The sequence below is a fragment of the Podarcis liolepis genome (genome assembly GCF_965112155.1).
Source record: "Podarcis liolepis genome assembly, chromosome: 6".
Taxonomy (NCBI): Eukaryota; Metazoa; Chordata; class Lepidosauria; order Squamata; family Lacertidae; genus Podarcis; species Podarcis liolepis.
This window is the reverse complement of record NC_139559.1, coordinates 81,975,310-81,990,763: the sequence shown is the minus strand read 5'-3', so window position 1 is coordinate 81,990,763 and position 15,454 is coordinate 81,975,310. Positions and strand designations below refer to the sequence as shown.

At 41.6% G+C, this 15,454-nt stretch overlaps 1 protein-coding gene across 3 annotated transcripts; it reads right to left on the bottom strand.

Annotated features, from left to right (window-relative positions):
- Positions 1-1,381: 1,381 nt before the first annotated feature.
- Positions 1,382-15,137, bottom strand: F13B (coagulation factor XIII B chain). 3 transcript variants are annotated; one of them, XM_083506805.1, is made up of 11 exons: positions 15,013-15,137; positions 13,021-13,221; positions 11,172-11,357; positions 8,965-9,141; positions 8,635-8,811; positions 7,801-7,980; positions 5,992-6,225; positions 4,902-5,108; positions 3,405-3,587; positions 2,151-2,361; positions 1,382-1,657 (listed from the first exon to the last, which is right to left on the bottom strand). In XM_083506805.1, exons 1-11 carry the CDS (start codon positions 15,074-15,076, stop codon positions 1,654-1,656), a joined length of 1,824 nt encoding a protein of 607 aa, XP_083362931.1. In that variant the 5' UTR covers positions 15,077-15,137; the 3' UTR covers positions 1,382-1,653. The 3 variants fall into 3 exon arrangements, with proteins under 3 accessions (XP_083362931.1, XP_083362932.1, XP_083362933.1); XM_083506806.1 differs by having other exon boundaries at positions 13,021-13,217; positions 15,013-15,102; XM_083506807.1 differs by lacking the exon at positions 13,021-13,221 and having other exon boundaries at positions 15,013-15,112.
- Positions 15,138-15,454: the final 317 nt, after the last annotated feature.

Sequence of the window (15,454 nt, the reverse complement as noted above, 5' to 3'; positions counted from 1 at the left end):
GCTTCATCAGTTCATTTAGCTGTTAATTCATTTAGTGAAACAGATACGGAAGATGTGACTGTTCTGTTGGCTACAAGTACTCTACAATCTTTCTAGCACCAGGTTATGGTTTATTATTTGCTCAGGGATTGTCACTCTTCTCCTCCAACTGTTGCACCTCAAACTTTTTTAGATTTGAAGGATAATACATTGTTTTCCTATATTGTATTTTTCAATGCCTGGACATTTCACTGGAATCCTTTGACTGAGGGTGGTCTGGAAGGCTTTTTAATAAATAAATATAAAAGGCTTAGTCTGCTGAAGATTTCAAAAAATCTGTATTAAGTGGAATAATGACCATTTTTGAGCAGGGTTGCTTAAATGTTGATGACACATTCTCCATATGATTTTGAATGACTCCCTGCATGGAACTCTGACTGGCGCAAGTCTTTGTGGGGAATAAGACGGATGAGACAGGAAGATGGAAGGAGAGGTGGAGAGATATTTTAAAATGCAAGTAGGGTTTCTTAGTAATTTCTCTATTCTGGTTCTATTACTATAAATCAAGAGTTAGAACTCTAAAGGACCATTCCTTCTCAGTCATGGCTGGGTTATTCTGAAAAGGCTATGCTGAGAGCATTCATTGTTCCTTTTCCTTTCTGGGAATAATTACAAGGCCCTCTCCAAATTTTGGAGGGTGTTTTGACTAGATGGTGTTGCTGAGTCCTACTCTTTGCTGCTCCTGACAACAAATTAAAGTTAGGTCTGGAGGTGTGGGCTGCCCCAAGCTTACTGCAGTGATAGACCATGAAGACACAAGAGCCCAGTTTTTCAACTTTCCCCTATTCTGTCCTAGGCTGAAAATGCTGTGAAGCCTTATTGCAAGGTGCTGTAGGAACTGCAAAATCCATCCCCTGGTCTCCAAAAAGCCAAAATCTGCAGCTCTCAGAGGCCAGATGATGAGGGAATTGACAAAACTACATCTGAAAGTTCAGGTGAGGAAATATCCTTAGCTGAGGTGTTTGTTTGTTTGTTTGTTTGTTTGTTTGTTTGTTTGTAAGGCCAGTAAGAATCTCGAAAATTCATTTAGGCTGGCTTCTGATTCAAGAATACTTTAGAGGCATACTTTTCATGGAAGAAGGGAGATAAATATTTTGCTTTCCTCCTGACCTTTCCCAATGTTTAATCAAAAGAGTTCATCCCATGTTTGCTCTGCACTGCGGCAAAAACATCAAGGAAGGCCACCATGCTGCATTGACAGGCATTTCTGCGTCATTTATTGCTAAATTATATTGCTTAAAATGTGTACGATAATTATGATTAGCAGCGGTTGCATCAAATGTGGAATTTGTATCTTTGCATCAATCTAAATTGATTTTTGTTGAAATGTAAACCACTTAGATTTTTTAAATACAGTTTTTATTTATTCTCATGGTACAGAAGATAAATTTTGTGAAAACAATTGTTACAACAATAAACAAGAAGCAACTTGTCCTGATAAAATTATAGGTGTCTTATGAACGTCTCCAAATGATGTTCTAAGTTGAGGTCAGCAGCTATCTCGATTAGTCTTGTGCAAATATACAGCAGATATACAAAGTTCATATTGGCAATTAGCTTGCAACATGAAAAAGAGTCCACGAGCCAACCAAACATTATTTATTCAGCTCTCTTTTACCTAAAAAAACCCCAAACCAAAATACCCTGAAGTCATTGAAATTAGAGACATGGTAAACAACAGCAGCTATTACCAACAAAACTTGATTTGAGGCATAAAGATGCAACAGGGAGAGCCACTTTGCTCCACTAACCCTTAAGAAAAAAAGGCTAGGGAAAATCTATAAGCAGCAATTCCATCCTCACAGATAGTACTCAAGTTAGGCGCTTGAAAGATTGTATGTCTCGAATGAACCCCCAAGTTGAATCCTTTCTACAAATGAAGATCTAGCACTTCAAGTACAAGGTTTCTAAGCTAACATACACTTTCCAAATATACTTTTCCAAATATATTTCCTGGTATAATAAGTTTGAAATATGCATGAATGAATTTCTTCCATGCTTCACAGGTCGTTTATCGAACAATCCTAAGTAGGTGTACTCAAAAGTAAGTTTCACATAGTGGGGGCTTACTCAAAAGGCAGTGTTACACAATTGCGGCATCAATTGCTTACCCCCTAATCCGTACACACTGTGGATACAGCAGTTGTCCATTCTGACACTGTGCTCTAAAATCAGATGCTGAACTTGAAGGTGAGCTGAAGTAGTACGCTTTGCACACAAATTCAACAAATTCTCCATGGAGGAAATACGGTCGATTGTCAAAACTCCATCTTAGATCCAAGTGATTCTTTGCCATCTCTTCTGCTGATAAGGTGCACGGCTCTTGGAAAATGAATGCAGTGTTAATATTCTCATAGCATGAGCTTAATTAGAAATGTTTGCTGTTTTTTATGATCTATGTACTACAACATTCATTAGAGTGGTCAGTTGTGGTTTTAGTCAACAAGAGGGATGCGGGTGGCACTGTGGTCTAAACCAGTCTTTTTCAACCACTGTTCCGCGGCACACTAGTGTGCCGCGAGATGTTGCCTGGTGTGCCGTGGGAAAAATTGAAAAATTCGAAAGATTTTTTTTTAAAAAAAAAGTCAAATTTTTGCCCACTAGGCGGGCGCTGGACTGTGTCCACCCTATTTTCCATCCATCCTGGGTGGGGATCAGATCGGATGGGATCGGATGAGAGCGGACAGGCGGTCCGTTCTCATCCGATTCCCCATAGAGAGCAGCGGGGCTCTGACATCTCCCTCTCCGCACACAGTGGTGGTGTGCCTCGTGATTTTTTTCATGAAACAAGTGTGCCTTTGCCCAAAAAAGGTTGAAAAACACTGGTCTAAACCACTGAGCCTCTTGGGCTTGCCAATCAGAAGGTCGGCAGTTTGAATCCCTGCGACAGTGAGCTCCCATTGCTCTGTCCCAGCTCCTGCCAACCAACAGTTCAAAATCATGCCAGTGCAAGTAAATAAATAGGTATCGCTGTGGCGGGAAGGTAAACGATGCCAGAAGTGGTTTAGTCCTGCTGGCCACATGACCCAGAAAGCTGTCTGTGGACAAACGCCGGCTCTCTCAGCCTGAAAGCAAAATGAGCACCACAACCCCATAGTCACCTTTGACTGGACTTAACCGTCCAGGGGTCCTTTACCTTTTACCTTTTTAGTCAACGGCAATCAATAAGTTACTTTCTGCATGCTCTCCTCCCTGAGCTATGAGCCGTCCCCTTCTATAAAGCCTTACATCAAGTAATGTTGGCTTTTCCCAGCCTTTATTAGTTGAGCAACACCAGACAGAAGCAGCAGGCAATGAATCAAGTTAATAATGCATTTTCCAAGTTGTCACTATGCTGGGGGGGAAATAGCAACATTGCACAGTACCTATGCAAGTTGGTGGGGTAGTCCAATGACCCATGGAACAGGACACTTTCCTAGAACCTTGCAAAAAATGGTATTCATGGCAACTATACTCTACTGATGAACCATGAGCATAGTCCGCTGTCAACAAGCCCATGACGACTCCATTTTTTATGGAAGGTGGAGAGCCACAGCTTTCATCTGGGTCTGCAAAATGAGAGCAATGTGTTTAAACAGAAGAGAGAAAATGACCCTAAGAAAATAGTTTGCAGGACCAATTTGTGGCACCAGCCTTCTCTTCACAAGCCAGTTCTGAAGGAACACTCTTGGAGACATCTTGGAGTGTGTGTGTCCGATTGCTGTTCAGTGCTAAACAGCAGATTTTCCCAGGCAAAGCAGCAAAGAAAATTCCTCTCTTGATCAGGTTTAATAAGAAACGAGGAAGAATCGTATCATAGAATGTTGCTAAACTTTTGTAGTCAAGGGCTACACTGACCGATTGTCAACCCTTTGGGCTCTGCATGACAAAGTTACAGTGGCCAATATTTCTTCTAAGAAAAACAAACATGTTTAGGGGCTGGGGAGGCACAAAAACATATTGGCATCTCAGAGGAGAGGTCAGTAAAATAAATAAATACATTTTTTATTTAAAAAATAACCAATATTTTTAAAGAAAATAAAAAATGGGAAGTGGTGTGTGGTGTGTATGAGAGCAATCCAAATCTCTCTCTTTTTTTAAAAGGAAATAAAAATAAAAATAAAATAAAAGATCAAAAATTATTTGTGTATGCCACAGCCGCCGCAAGGACTCTACTGGCCCCAAAATGGAAAACACAAGATATACCTACTATGAAGATGACAGACTTTGTGGAACTTGCCAAATTGACAGGAAGGATCCGGGACCAGGATGACCAGAGATACCAAGATAATTGGAGTAAATTTATTGAGTACTTAAAGGAGAACTGTAAAAGTTTAAAAACACTAGCAGGACTGAGGTAACTCCTACAATGTAAAATAGTAAAGATGAAGGAATAAAATACGTGATAAAATAGTGATAGAACGGAGGGAAGTCAAAACTCAGCAGAGTCAAAGGGTATTTACTTTGATAAATGTGTGGAATGTTGGATAAAGACTATGTAAAGAAAACAATAAAAATTTATCTGGAAAAAAATATAACACCAAAAAAATTTTAAAAAAATAAAATGAGAAAATAATTTTAGTTTCATTAAAAAAAAAACCTAACTAAAATGGACAAATTTGGAGTAGCTTGGAGGGTATGAAAATATTACACCAGAGAACAGATAGGAACAGTCATATAGATAAATAAGATAGATAAGGTGCACCTTATAGAAATCACTGTGTATCATACCAATCTACCACACAGGGGTTTGTTAGGAAAGTAAAACCCAGTTGTGCCATTCTGAGCTTCTCTGAGGAAGAGTGTTGTGCAAATAGGATTCAAATTGATAGAGCACAAAACTGCAGATCAAACATGATGGGTGGAATTCAATGTAGTGTTACCTTTTGAAACACATTTGGGGTATTTTAATTCTCCCCGATTGCACTGCGCCACCAACTGAGCATCGCCAGTCGACAGTGGCAAAACGTATCCTGGCTTGCACACCAATTCAATAATGTCTCCGTGTAGGAAATATAATTCTTCTTCCAGGTTCCATTTCATTGCTACGTTATGATTTCTGATGTTTTCTTCATTGACCAAACATGGTTCTGCAGGGCAAAGATCAATAATCAAGTGGCTTATACCAGGAGCAAAGAACAGAATAACTGGCATCCAATTATTCCCTCACATAAAAGCCTACCTGACCCAGAATGTTGATACTGGGGGTGGGGGGGGGGATATATCCTGAGCTGCTAGTCAATATGATCTGCTTTTCTCATACTATTCCACCCTAGAGACACTGACACAATCATGCCTGACTGCACGGCTTGCAATAAATAAAAAGCACAGTAAGACATCAAACGTTAAAAACTTCCCTATACAGAGTTGCCTTCAGATGTCTTCTAAAAGTCAGATAGTTGTTTATTTCCTTGACATCTGAAGGGAGGGCATTCCACAAGGTGGGTGCCACTACCGAAAAGACCCTCTGCTGGGTTCCCTGTAACCTCACTTTTCACAGTGAGCGAATCGCTGGATCTCAGTATCTGGGCTGAATGATGCTCCTTCAGGTATACAAGGCCAAAGCTGTTTAGGACTTTAAAAGGTCAGCACCAACGCTTTGAATTCTGCTTGGAAATGTACTAGGAGCCAATTTAGATCCTTTAAGACTGGTGTTTTATGCAGTGCTTTTTTCGGGGGGGGGCATAGGGGTACGCATAACCCTAAACATTTTGTGAATCTTTGTATGTTTGTCCATATACTGTATACCGATTTGAACTATAAAATGGTGGTTTTCTTGTGTCGAAATGAGAGTACCTCTACTGTAAACATTTTTTAAAGAAAAAAGTCACTGGTTATATGGTCCCAGCAGCCTCTCCCAGTCACTGGTCTGGCAGCCGCTTTCGGGATTAGTTGTAGTTACTGAGTCACCTTCAAAGGTAGCCCCACAGAGAGCACCTTGTAGTAATTCCTACATTCTCCTCCAATACTTACCTAAACAAACTGGGGGGGTTGTCCAGTTTCCTTGGACACAGCGAATTGTGTTAGGTCCTTCTATCAGATGGAAGGGTTTACATCTGTATTCCACTACAGAACCAGTTTTGTAGCTTGCCAGTGAAGGACTGATGTTATTAAAAATAAAACTGTTTTCAACTATGGGTAAGGAACTGCAGCTCCCTTCAGTTTGTAAGCTGTGATGACCTTCTGTGCTTCCTGTCCTGCCAACATCTGAAAAATAAAAAAGGAATGGAAACAGAAGTCTTTTCATTGGCATCCATGCGTTTTATCAAATAATCATACAAATGACATTCTCAATTTCAATTTCCTTCTGCATCTTTGCAGTTTCCACTTTGTCATGTTGAACGAGCATTAAGATTAAGTTGTGTGAGGTTCTGAGAGACAGTGTAGAAATTTCAGAATTCACCCACAACGAACTTCCTGGGTGCTGGTCAAACTCCTTGTCATGGAAAGAGGGCAATTCTGATATTTGTGAATTCCTACATGGCATTGTCTCATCTGCACCTCTTGGCCTAATGTGCTGATTGGCATTTAGCTATCCACCAGATTTTGTACTTTTTTGAATGTTAGAATGTAGCTCCTTTGGTTTTTTGTGTGTGGTTGTTAATATATTTTTAATGTATATATAGTTTAAATTTTATCAATGTTTAATTGTTTTCCCTATGTTTTTAGCTGTTCTTATTTTTATCTGTAAGCTTCCTTGACTCCCTGTCAGGAAAAAAGGCAGGGAATAAATAAATACATAATAACAATAATAATAATAATAAATACTGGTTTGTCAATAGTTTCGTAGTTCATACAGAAAGACCCTTAGCATTTTATATTCATGAATTAATTTAGCCTTTTGATAAAAATAGGCATTCTCTCAGCTGTTGATGAATGTGAAGGGTATCCAAGATATGCTTATTTAACTGGCTTGAGGGGTTTTTTGTGCCATCTGAAAACAAAACAAAACACTTTCTTATCCACAAATTGGACCTTAGGCTGGTTTGAAAAGAGAGGTGATACTGGTGGTTATTAGCTCCTTTAGTTAAGAATGCATCGAACTGTGTATTTTGAGAGAAAATGCATGTTTAAATATGCATTAAAATGTTGGGAAGATTACAGCACAAATGGAACAGAGTTACGGGTAAAAACTCTGTGTATCTGAAGAAGTGTGCATGCACACGAAAGCTCATACCAAGAACTAACTTAGTTGGTCTTTAAGGTGCTACTGGAAGGAATTTTTTTATTTTGGGTAAAAACTTGTGAGAGTGATAGAGACCCAAGCAGGCATGTTTGCCAATCCCTAATAGGACTGTAAAGGATGCTCCTTCAAGGCAAATGAAGCACAGCTGAATTGCCCTGTTTGCCCTCATCCTGCCCCCATCTGCCTGCCTTCTTCCTCACAACCTGTCATTGGGTGGGCCAAGAGGAGGAGGAGGAGCTTGGACTTGATATCCCGCCTTTCACTCCCTGAAGGAGTCTCAAAGCGGCTAACATTCTCCTTTCCCTTCCTCCCTCGCAACAAACACTCTGTGAGGTGAGTGGGGCTGAGAGACTTCAAAGAAGTGTGACTAGCCCAAGGTCACCCAGCAGCTGCATGTGGAGGAGCGGGGAATCGAACCCGGTTCACCAGATTGCGAGTCCACCGCTCTTAACCACTACACCACACTAACTCTCAAGAGTGTGTGCTAAGGGAGAGGCTCCAATTCTAAGTCCGTTCTCAAAAGCTCTAAATTGACAACCTTCCAAAACGTAAGGATCTTTTAAATCCCCAGTGTCCAGTTTCGCAAGACAACTGACCGATGCATTTGGGAGGCGAAGTCCACCTGCCATTCTCACATCGGATTTCTTCGCCTCCTGCAGTCTGAAAGGGATGCTCACACTCCAAACGCAATGTGTCTCCATGGCGGAAGGTTCTTAAACTGGTTAGCACATTGGCGTGAGGGGGCTGAGGCGGAGGAGGACACTTGTTTCTTCTTTCTGGTTAAAAATGGGCGGCGGGGAAAGAATCAGGTTAGGTTCTATAACATCATACAATCCTTTAGAAATGCCAGCATTGTATATTTGGAAGAGTAACTCCCCTCCCCAGTAAGAATAGCTACTTAAGACTAGCCGGACAGGGGATTTCTCATGTCTCTAAACCACAGCTGTCAACGTTTCCCTTTTTTAAGGGAAATTCCCTTATTCCAAATAGGATTCCTCGAAAGAAAAGGGAAAGGTTGACAGCTATGCTCTAAACATAGATCAGGGTAAAACAGCTTACAAAATCAGGGTTTATTTGTGCAAGTTCCTCTTCTGTTAAATTCAGCAAATCAATAAAAGGCAGCCCTCACTCCTTCTCCTCGAACAGCAAAAATCAAGAAAGGATGCCAAACTGGCTTTCAAATAGCAGAAAATTTAATTCATCAGTTTTCAGAAGAACAAGCAGTTCAACATCCCTGCTACATAAAGACATGTAAACATTCAAAGTCTTTTCATCAGATGTTTCAGCTTATTCTTCCCATTTTTCAACATATATAAGAGAAAAATCATTGGCTGTGGTACTGATACTATGGGGGGGACAGCGATTAAAGGGGGGGGAGCTTGCTTTGCAGAATACAGAAAATCCCTAGCTCCAATGTCATGATGAATTACCTTCACAAACTGGAGGTTCTGGGTACCAGCCAAAGTAATAGCACTGAATTAATTCTGACCCCTTTAACGAATAACCTTCCAAGCAGAAGAACTGAACCACATTTCCTTCTTCGTAGCTTTCCTTGTTGGGATCGACACCTCCGTGTTCGACAGGACTCAGTGCCGAACATCCCAATTCTAAGAAATGCAAGAATGAAAAAGAGCAAGGCTGCCATTTTCCATTTTTGAAAATGCCAGGTCCTTTGCCTGAACTTTTGCTTTAGCCCAAGCAAATGTTGTACAAGGCAAAGCCAAGACAGTCGCAGAAGAAGCATTGGAAATTCAACATACTGGTGCATTTGGGAGTCAGGGACCAGCCTTGAGGTTCACAATGTGCTTCTTCCATTGTGTGGCCTCCTGCCGTACGATATCCATCATCACATTCATATTTGAGCTTTTCCTTCCGGCTGAACGTTCTCTGGGCTGTGTGGTAGCGGCCATGCACCAGGTCTGGTGCTGAGCACGTCTCTTAAAAACAAGAAGTGGATTGATGTCTTCGGCATGAAATGGCAGAGCAGCCAGATGGACATTGGGAATAAGAAAGGAAGTGGGGGTGAGGTGAGGAATAGTGAATAATTGCGGGCATACAAAAACAAAACATTTCGTGGATTTATTTTGGGTTCTTCTTTTGAGGCCCTGAATGATCTGGGAGCAAAGTGTAACTGGCAGGTGAGTGTGCAGACAAACAAAACAGGTGCAATATGATCAGATCAGCTTGGTCTCAGCTGAAGAAGTGTGCATGCACACGAAAGCTCATACCAAGAACTAACTTAGTTGGTCTTTAAGGTGCTGGTATCTGAAGAAGTGTGCATGCACACGAAAGCTCATACCAAGAACTAACTTAGTTGGTCTTTAAGGTGCTACTGGAAGGAATTTTTTATTTTGACTATGGCAGACCAACACGGCTACCTATCTACTATTGGTCTCAGCTGATCTCAGATTGATTCTCAAGGCCTCCATTTGTGGCTGTAGAGGGCAAGGCGCAATCCTACTTGTGTTAGTTCATATTGGTGAACAACATAAATTTAACATCAGCTCAAAGTAAGTGACTCCCAACTGGGTGGAAATGCAGTATAAAAACACATTCCCATTAGCTCCCCAAAACTGTGCGGCTAAATCAAGTAAATTTATTTGTAATTGCCAGATTGCATCATTTAAACCAACCACTCGTATGCATTATGTTCACATTCCCTCCTTGGCTCCTTTGGGAGGACCAGAGAGATATAAATTTAAACTTCCTCATATGCATGTTTAGCCAAAACTATTGAGTTCAATGGGACTTACTGCCAAGTAAGAAAGGACTCAGCTAGACTGGTAAAGAAAAAGTGATTTATATGTGTGATATAACATTGTACCACTAGACAGTGACGTGGAGTCCCATTTTTCTCTACCTGTTTTCCCTGTATACAGCATTTTAAACTGAAACGCTTCTTTGATATGACTAGATCCAGCCAAAGTGTACATTGAACTACAGTCTTAATTGTGACATTTCTGTCAATTTGTGGTATCTTGTGTCCCCTAACCCTTGCTGCAATCACCATATGAAACAAAACAAAACAAAAAGATCCCTTGCTTTATCGGGACAACTCCTTTTGCAAAGCGAATTCATTTAAAAGGGACTTTCGCTTTTATGACCTTATCAATTATATAGAGCAGTGAACATGCCCCTGTTTTCTGTGCCATATTTCTAGTGGAGATTGCTATAGACATTCGCTTGGTTTTGCTGACAATGCAGGGAAAAGAGCAGGCTGGCAGCTCCCTCTACTGGCAAGCTAGCCCAGTGGTGCAAAAAAATAATATTACTGGACGCAATGATGCTGGAAAACATCCTGGTTGCCATAAATACCCAGTTTGAGGCCCCAGCTCCCTACAAACACCACCAATTTAAGAACCACATTTAACAAAATATTAATTTTACATGTCTTTCCATTTTAGTTGTATTGCACAGGTGCAACAAGGGGGAAGCGAACCCTTTCAGATTCTTCCTTCCATCTAGAAAATGCCACTGCACCAGGTTGCAGTTACTTAGCTCGGATGTGCAAACAGCAGCTATTTTCCCTTCTCTCCTTGAATGATACTAATTCCAACTAGTCATTTATAAGAACTCTGTAACTAAGAATTAGTGTCTGGGTTTACTTTTTCTTCCCTCCTCCCTTCCAATCTCTTTTCCTTTTGTGCGATGTATTTTTTTATTGCAAGCCTGGGCTATCAAACGACTCATCTTTGTAAGCTGTTCTGCTCCCCTCCAAGAAAATTCAAGAGCTAAAGGCTTTTCTTGAGAATTCTGCTTCCAAAGTGTTTTGTTCTAGACTAGAGGTTTGGTGCCCATCCACAAATTCACTTGAAATAGCCATACAAAAACAAGAGTCCTTATCCAAGGTTTTTAAAAAATATATCTGCTGGATGATCACCAAATACATCAGGTGAGAATATAGCTTTGAACCTTAGGAACAACTCTTCAGGTGGGGTGGGAGGGGAAATATTATCTAAAGCCATACCTGTTGTTTCTGTACACTGTGGTTGAGCTGACCATCCACCTTCAAGACACTGTATAGTTTTATCCCTGGGACCTCCAGGAATCTGATAACCTGAATTACAACTGTATTGCAGTCTCGCCCAGATTTTGTAGGACATTTTCGTATCCGAGAAAACACCATTCTCCAAGGCGGGTTTGGTACATTTCTCTAAACAATCAGGTGTGTTGAATGAAAAGATGGAGAAAGCATTAGGCGATCCCTTCATTAACACATCTAGGTGGCATTTAGGTGGCAGAGAATTTGTACTGATGGAAACGACTAGGAGGCACTCATCTTAACATGCCTATATCTCCATATGCTACAGTACCCAGCAGGACTGGCCCAATACAGAGGGAAGATCTACATCAGGGACAAGGGAGGAAGAACGATTGACATTGGGATCTGTTTCCTTAGTGAACCCTGCCATCTGAGGCAGTTCCCCCCTCCCCTTAACCTCATGGGTGGGCCAACCCTAGTATCCAGGATGATTGGGTGCCACAAGCAGGGCATCATATAGTATAGGAAACAATAAGATGAAGTGTACTGTAAAGGTAAAGGGACCCCTGACCATTAGGTCCAGTCGTGGCCGACTCTGGGGTTGCGGCGCTCATCTCGCTTTATTGGCCAAGGGAGCTGGCATACAGCTTCCGGATCATGTGGCCAGCATGACTAAGCTGCTTCTGGCAAATCAGAGCAGCGCACAGAAACGCTGTTTACCTTCCCGCCGGAGCAGTACCCATTTCTCTACTTGCACTTTGACGTGCTTTCGAACTGCTAGGTTGGCAGGAGCAGGGGCCAAACAACAGGAGCTCACCCCGTCGTGGGGATTCAAACCGCCAACCTTCTGATCGGCAAGCCCTAGGCTCAGTGGTTTAACCCACAGCGCCCCCCGCGTCCCTCTGAAGTGTACTGTAGCTCTACTTTAAAATGTAACTTTTTTTCACCTTTGATCACCTCTCTTCTTAGCCTTCATTTCCTCCTTCCCCCCTTTGGCAGTAGCTAAGCAGAACAAAGCAAAAGGAGTCTCTTACCAGTTAGAAATGTTAATGATCATAGTGAGAGAACAGACTTCCCCCCTTGTCATTCAAGTTACTTCCATGTCTTGCAACCTGCTCTCGCAACCACTGTGCTTTCTCTGCTGCCACTTTATCTGCTCTCCTTGATCTTGGGCTGAACAGCTGAACACTTTCCAGCAAAAGGGAGTCTGTTCTCTGCCTCCCACGTTCTTCTTCTCCTACCTGTTCACCACCCAGTTCTTCTCAACGTCGGTCTTCTGAACTATGTCCCTCTGCAAACCACTGCTCCAAATCTATACCGTCCTCCTGCTCCTGGGAAGATTCAGGATCCTGAGAAGGAGCAGGGGGAGGGGAAGGCTGTCACCATTCCTCCTCAGCGCCGTCACTGACACTATATTCAGAAATCCTTTGTGGATGTGGAGCTGAGGATTTGCACTCTGCACTTTTCCATAAGGGGATTTCAATGGAAGCTGCTACTTTGCATGCACGAAATGGTGTGTGTGCATGGAGCAACCTCCCCGCCACGAACGTAATGGTGAAGCAGCACCCAGCAGGAATGAACTCCCCTCTCACCAGCTGATGAGCGGAGGGTTCAATCCTGCTCTCTGCAGAGATCTGCTTTGTTGGAACATTCCCCACAGAGAACACACAGGTGTGTGCATATCATCGAGGGACATTGAGCAAATTAACAGGTGGGAGTGGATAGGGGAATACAGCCTTACGGGTCAAAATTGGTCCAAGGGGCATCGGTTCCCCACCTCTGCTACATGCAAAAACATCTGCTACATTTGGAAAGGCAAATCACATTGACTTACGGTAGCATTTAGGGACTGGGGCCCAGCCTCTCATTGTGCAGTTGATCTTTCCATTTTGACTTCCACTTTCTGTGGTGTAGCCAGGCAAACAGAAATAGGACAGCTTTTCATCTTGCTTCATTGGAAAGTAATAGTTTTTAAAACTATAGTAATATGGGGCAATATTTCCATTTTTTATGCTCGGTAAGTCACAAAGCCTGCCTAGAAGAAATGTTCAGTGGGAGGTGTTAATTATTCAGTGTACAAACACACTTTAAGAAACAACATGGAGTCAAATTCAGTTCAGGTACCCCTAACTGCAGAGGGGAGCGATCTGAAATTCAGCAGGCAGCCACTGAGAAAAGAGCCCTTTTTTGGAAGGCACTCTCCAAGGAAGCCCGCTTTATCCAATTGTTTGGTTGAAATGTGCCTATTTCAGTAGTAGAGTGGCTGACACATTTTATTTAGATTACGCGTCCTGCACAGATGTGAGCTTTTTTTAATTGCAGTGGTACCGCGGGTTACATACGCTTCAGGTTACATGCACTTCAGGTTACAGACCACTAACCCAGAAATAGTTCCTCGGGTTAAGAACTTTGCTTCAGGATGAGAACAGAAATCGCGCGGCGGTGGCGCGGCACCAGTGGGAGGCCCCATTAGCTAAAGTGGTGCTTCAGGTTAAGAACAGTTTCAGGTTAAGAAGGACCTCCGGAACGAATTAAGTATGTAACCAGAGGTACCACCGTATAATAAAATGTTTCTGGTGTTAAAAGTATCAACACCTTCCAGTCACGCAGAACGAGGGCTTTTTTTCAGTCAGAACTCACCAGAACTCAATTCTGGCACCTCTCAGATGGGCACCACTGCCATTCTAAGAGATGGTGGTTGGATTTTTTGAAAATCCAACCACATACTCTCAACTGGATCACCTTTCAGCTGCATGCTTATTGACACTCTCATTGCAAAAAGGTTTGACTCAGAACTTTACATTTGTGTGAAGGGAACGGGGTGTTTCTTTTTATTTGGAATTTGTATTTATTTCTTTATTTAATTTTAACAAAGTAATAACCATAAATAAATAAGAATAAAAGTGTGCACCCCACCACCAAGACCACTACATTGTAACTATCCAACCTCCCAAATTTTCAACACCTCTTGCGAGTTTGACCCCTTTCCGCTTTAACAGTACAAATTCTACAAAAACCCTCCATATCTCCTCAAAATCACTTTTCCTGCATATTCCTTGTCTTACCTTAATGGCACATGTTAATGTATCGTTAATAACTATATCCCACACCTCTTTATACCATTCTTCCATTTAATATTCTGCTTGCCCCTTCTACTTCCTAGCTATAATAATTTGTGTAGCTGTCAATAAATTTATGAGCAAGTCCTTCATAGCCTGTGAACCTTCCACCCCATCGTAAATTGACAATAATGCTACCTCTGGACTTTCAGTAAGCAGGGTTTGTATTTTTGCACTTGGTGTCTGCCTCTTCAATGTTACCTTTTGTAAAACTAGTAACATTTTTTCAATAAAAACCCTTACCTTTGCAGAAGCCATGCAAAACATCTCCAGCAAGCAATCTATATGATTGGTAATTTTCATTCAGTAATGCTCTCCACCAATTCCCCCAGAACATACATTTCAAGGTCTGGTGCTTTTGACTTCCATAGCAACAGCTAGGCTAGTTGGAAGGGAGTTGTAGCATAATGCATTTGGTAGGCACCAACTTGGGGAAGACTGGTATACTGGAATGGTGCATGCATATGTACATTGGCCCACATTATTATACGGATAGATTTCTGGTTTTTTTAATTACAAAATAGGGAAGAGAACATACAGATTTTATACTTTTTAAAGTATATTGAATCAGTTCATTCTGATAATTTGTGAGCATTTCTAGAAACATACTAATTGCAACTACCTCTACAAAGTGGAAAAGCACTTTTAAGAATACATAAGCCAGGTTTTTTTAGCATCCATAGCAAAAAAGGATTCAGTGTTTTTACCTTCTGCAAGACAGTCTCCCAATATAGCCAATGTAAATGGGAAAATCCAATTCTTATATCCCATCTCGAGTAGTTCCTGCAAGCTTGTATTATCCCAACTGCTTGTGATTTACTCAGGACATTTAGTTACTCATTTACCAGGAAAGCCCCCCTGGTTGTTTCCACAGTGTTAAAGTTTATTCTTTTAACAGAACTGTGTGTGCCTATCTCTTCCCTTGGCATCTCAACAATATTCCTGCCTGATAGGCAGGTATGCATCTGGTAGAACTGGCTCAGAAACTAAAACCTGAAACCATAGGTGGCCAATGTGGACTACAACTCCCATCATGTCTGGCTGGGGTTAATGGGAGTTGGAGTCAATAATATCTGGAGTGCCTCAGGTTCATTGTCGCTGCTTTAGCTATGCTGTTTCAGAGAGGGGACCAGAGAATGAAAAAAGAAG

Coding starts and splice junctions, on each gene's coding strand:
- F13B (XM_083506805.1), bottom strand. CDS start 15,076: ATGGGATATAAGAATTGGATTTTCCCATTTACATTGGCTATATTGGGA. Junction 13,222..15,012: donor GGGAGACTGTCTTGCAGAAG/GTAAAAACACTG, acceptor CATTTCTTCTAG/GCAGGCTTTGTGACTTACCG. Junction 7,981..8,634: donor AGAACCTCCAGTTTGTGAAG/GTAATTCATCAT, acceptor ATTTTTAACCAG/AAAGAAGAAACAAGTGTCCT.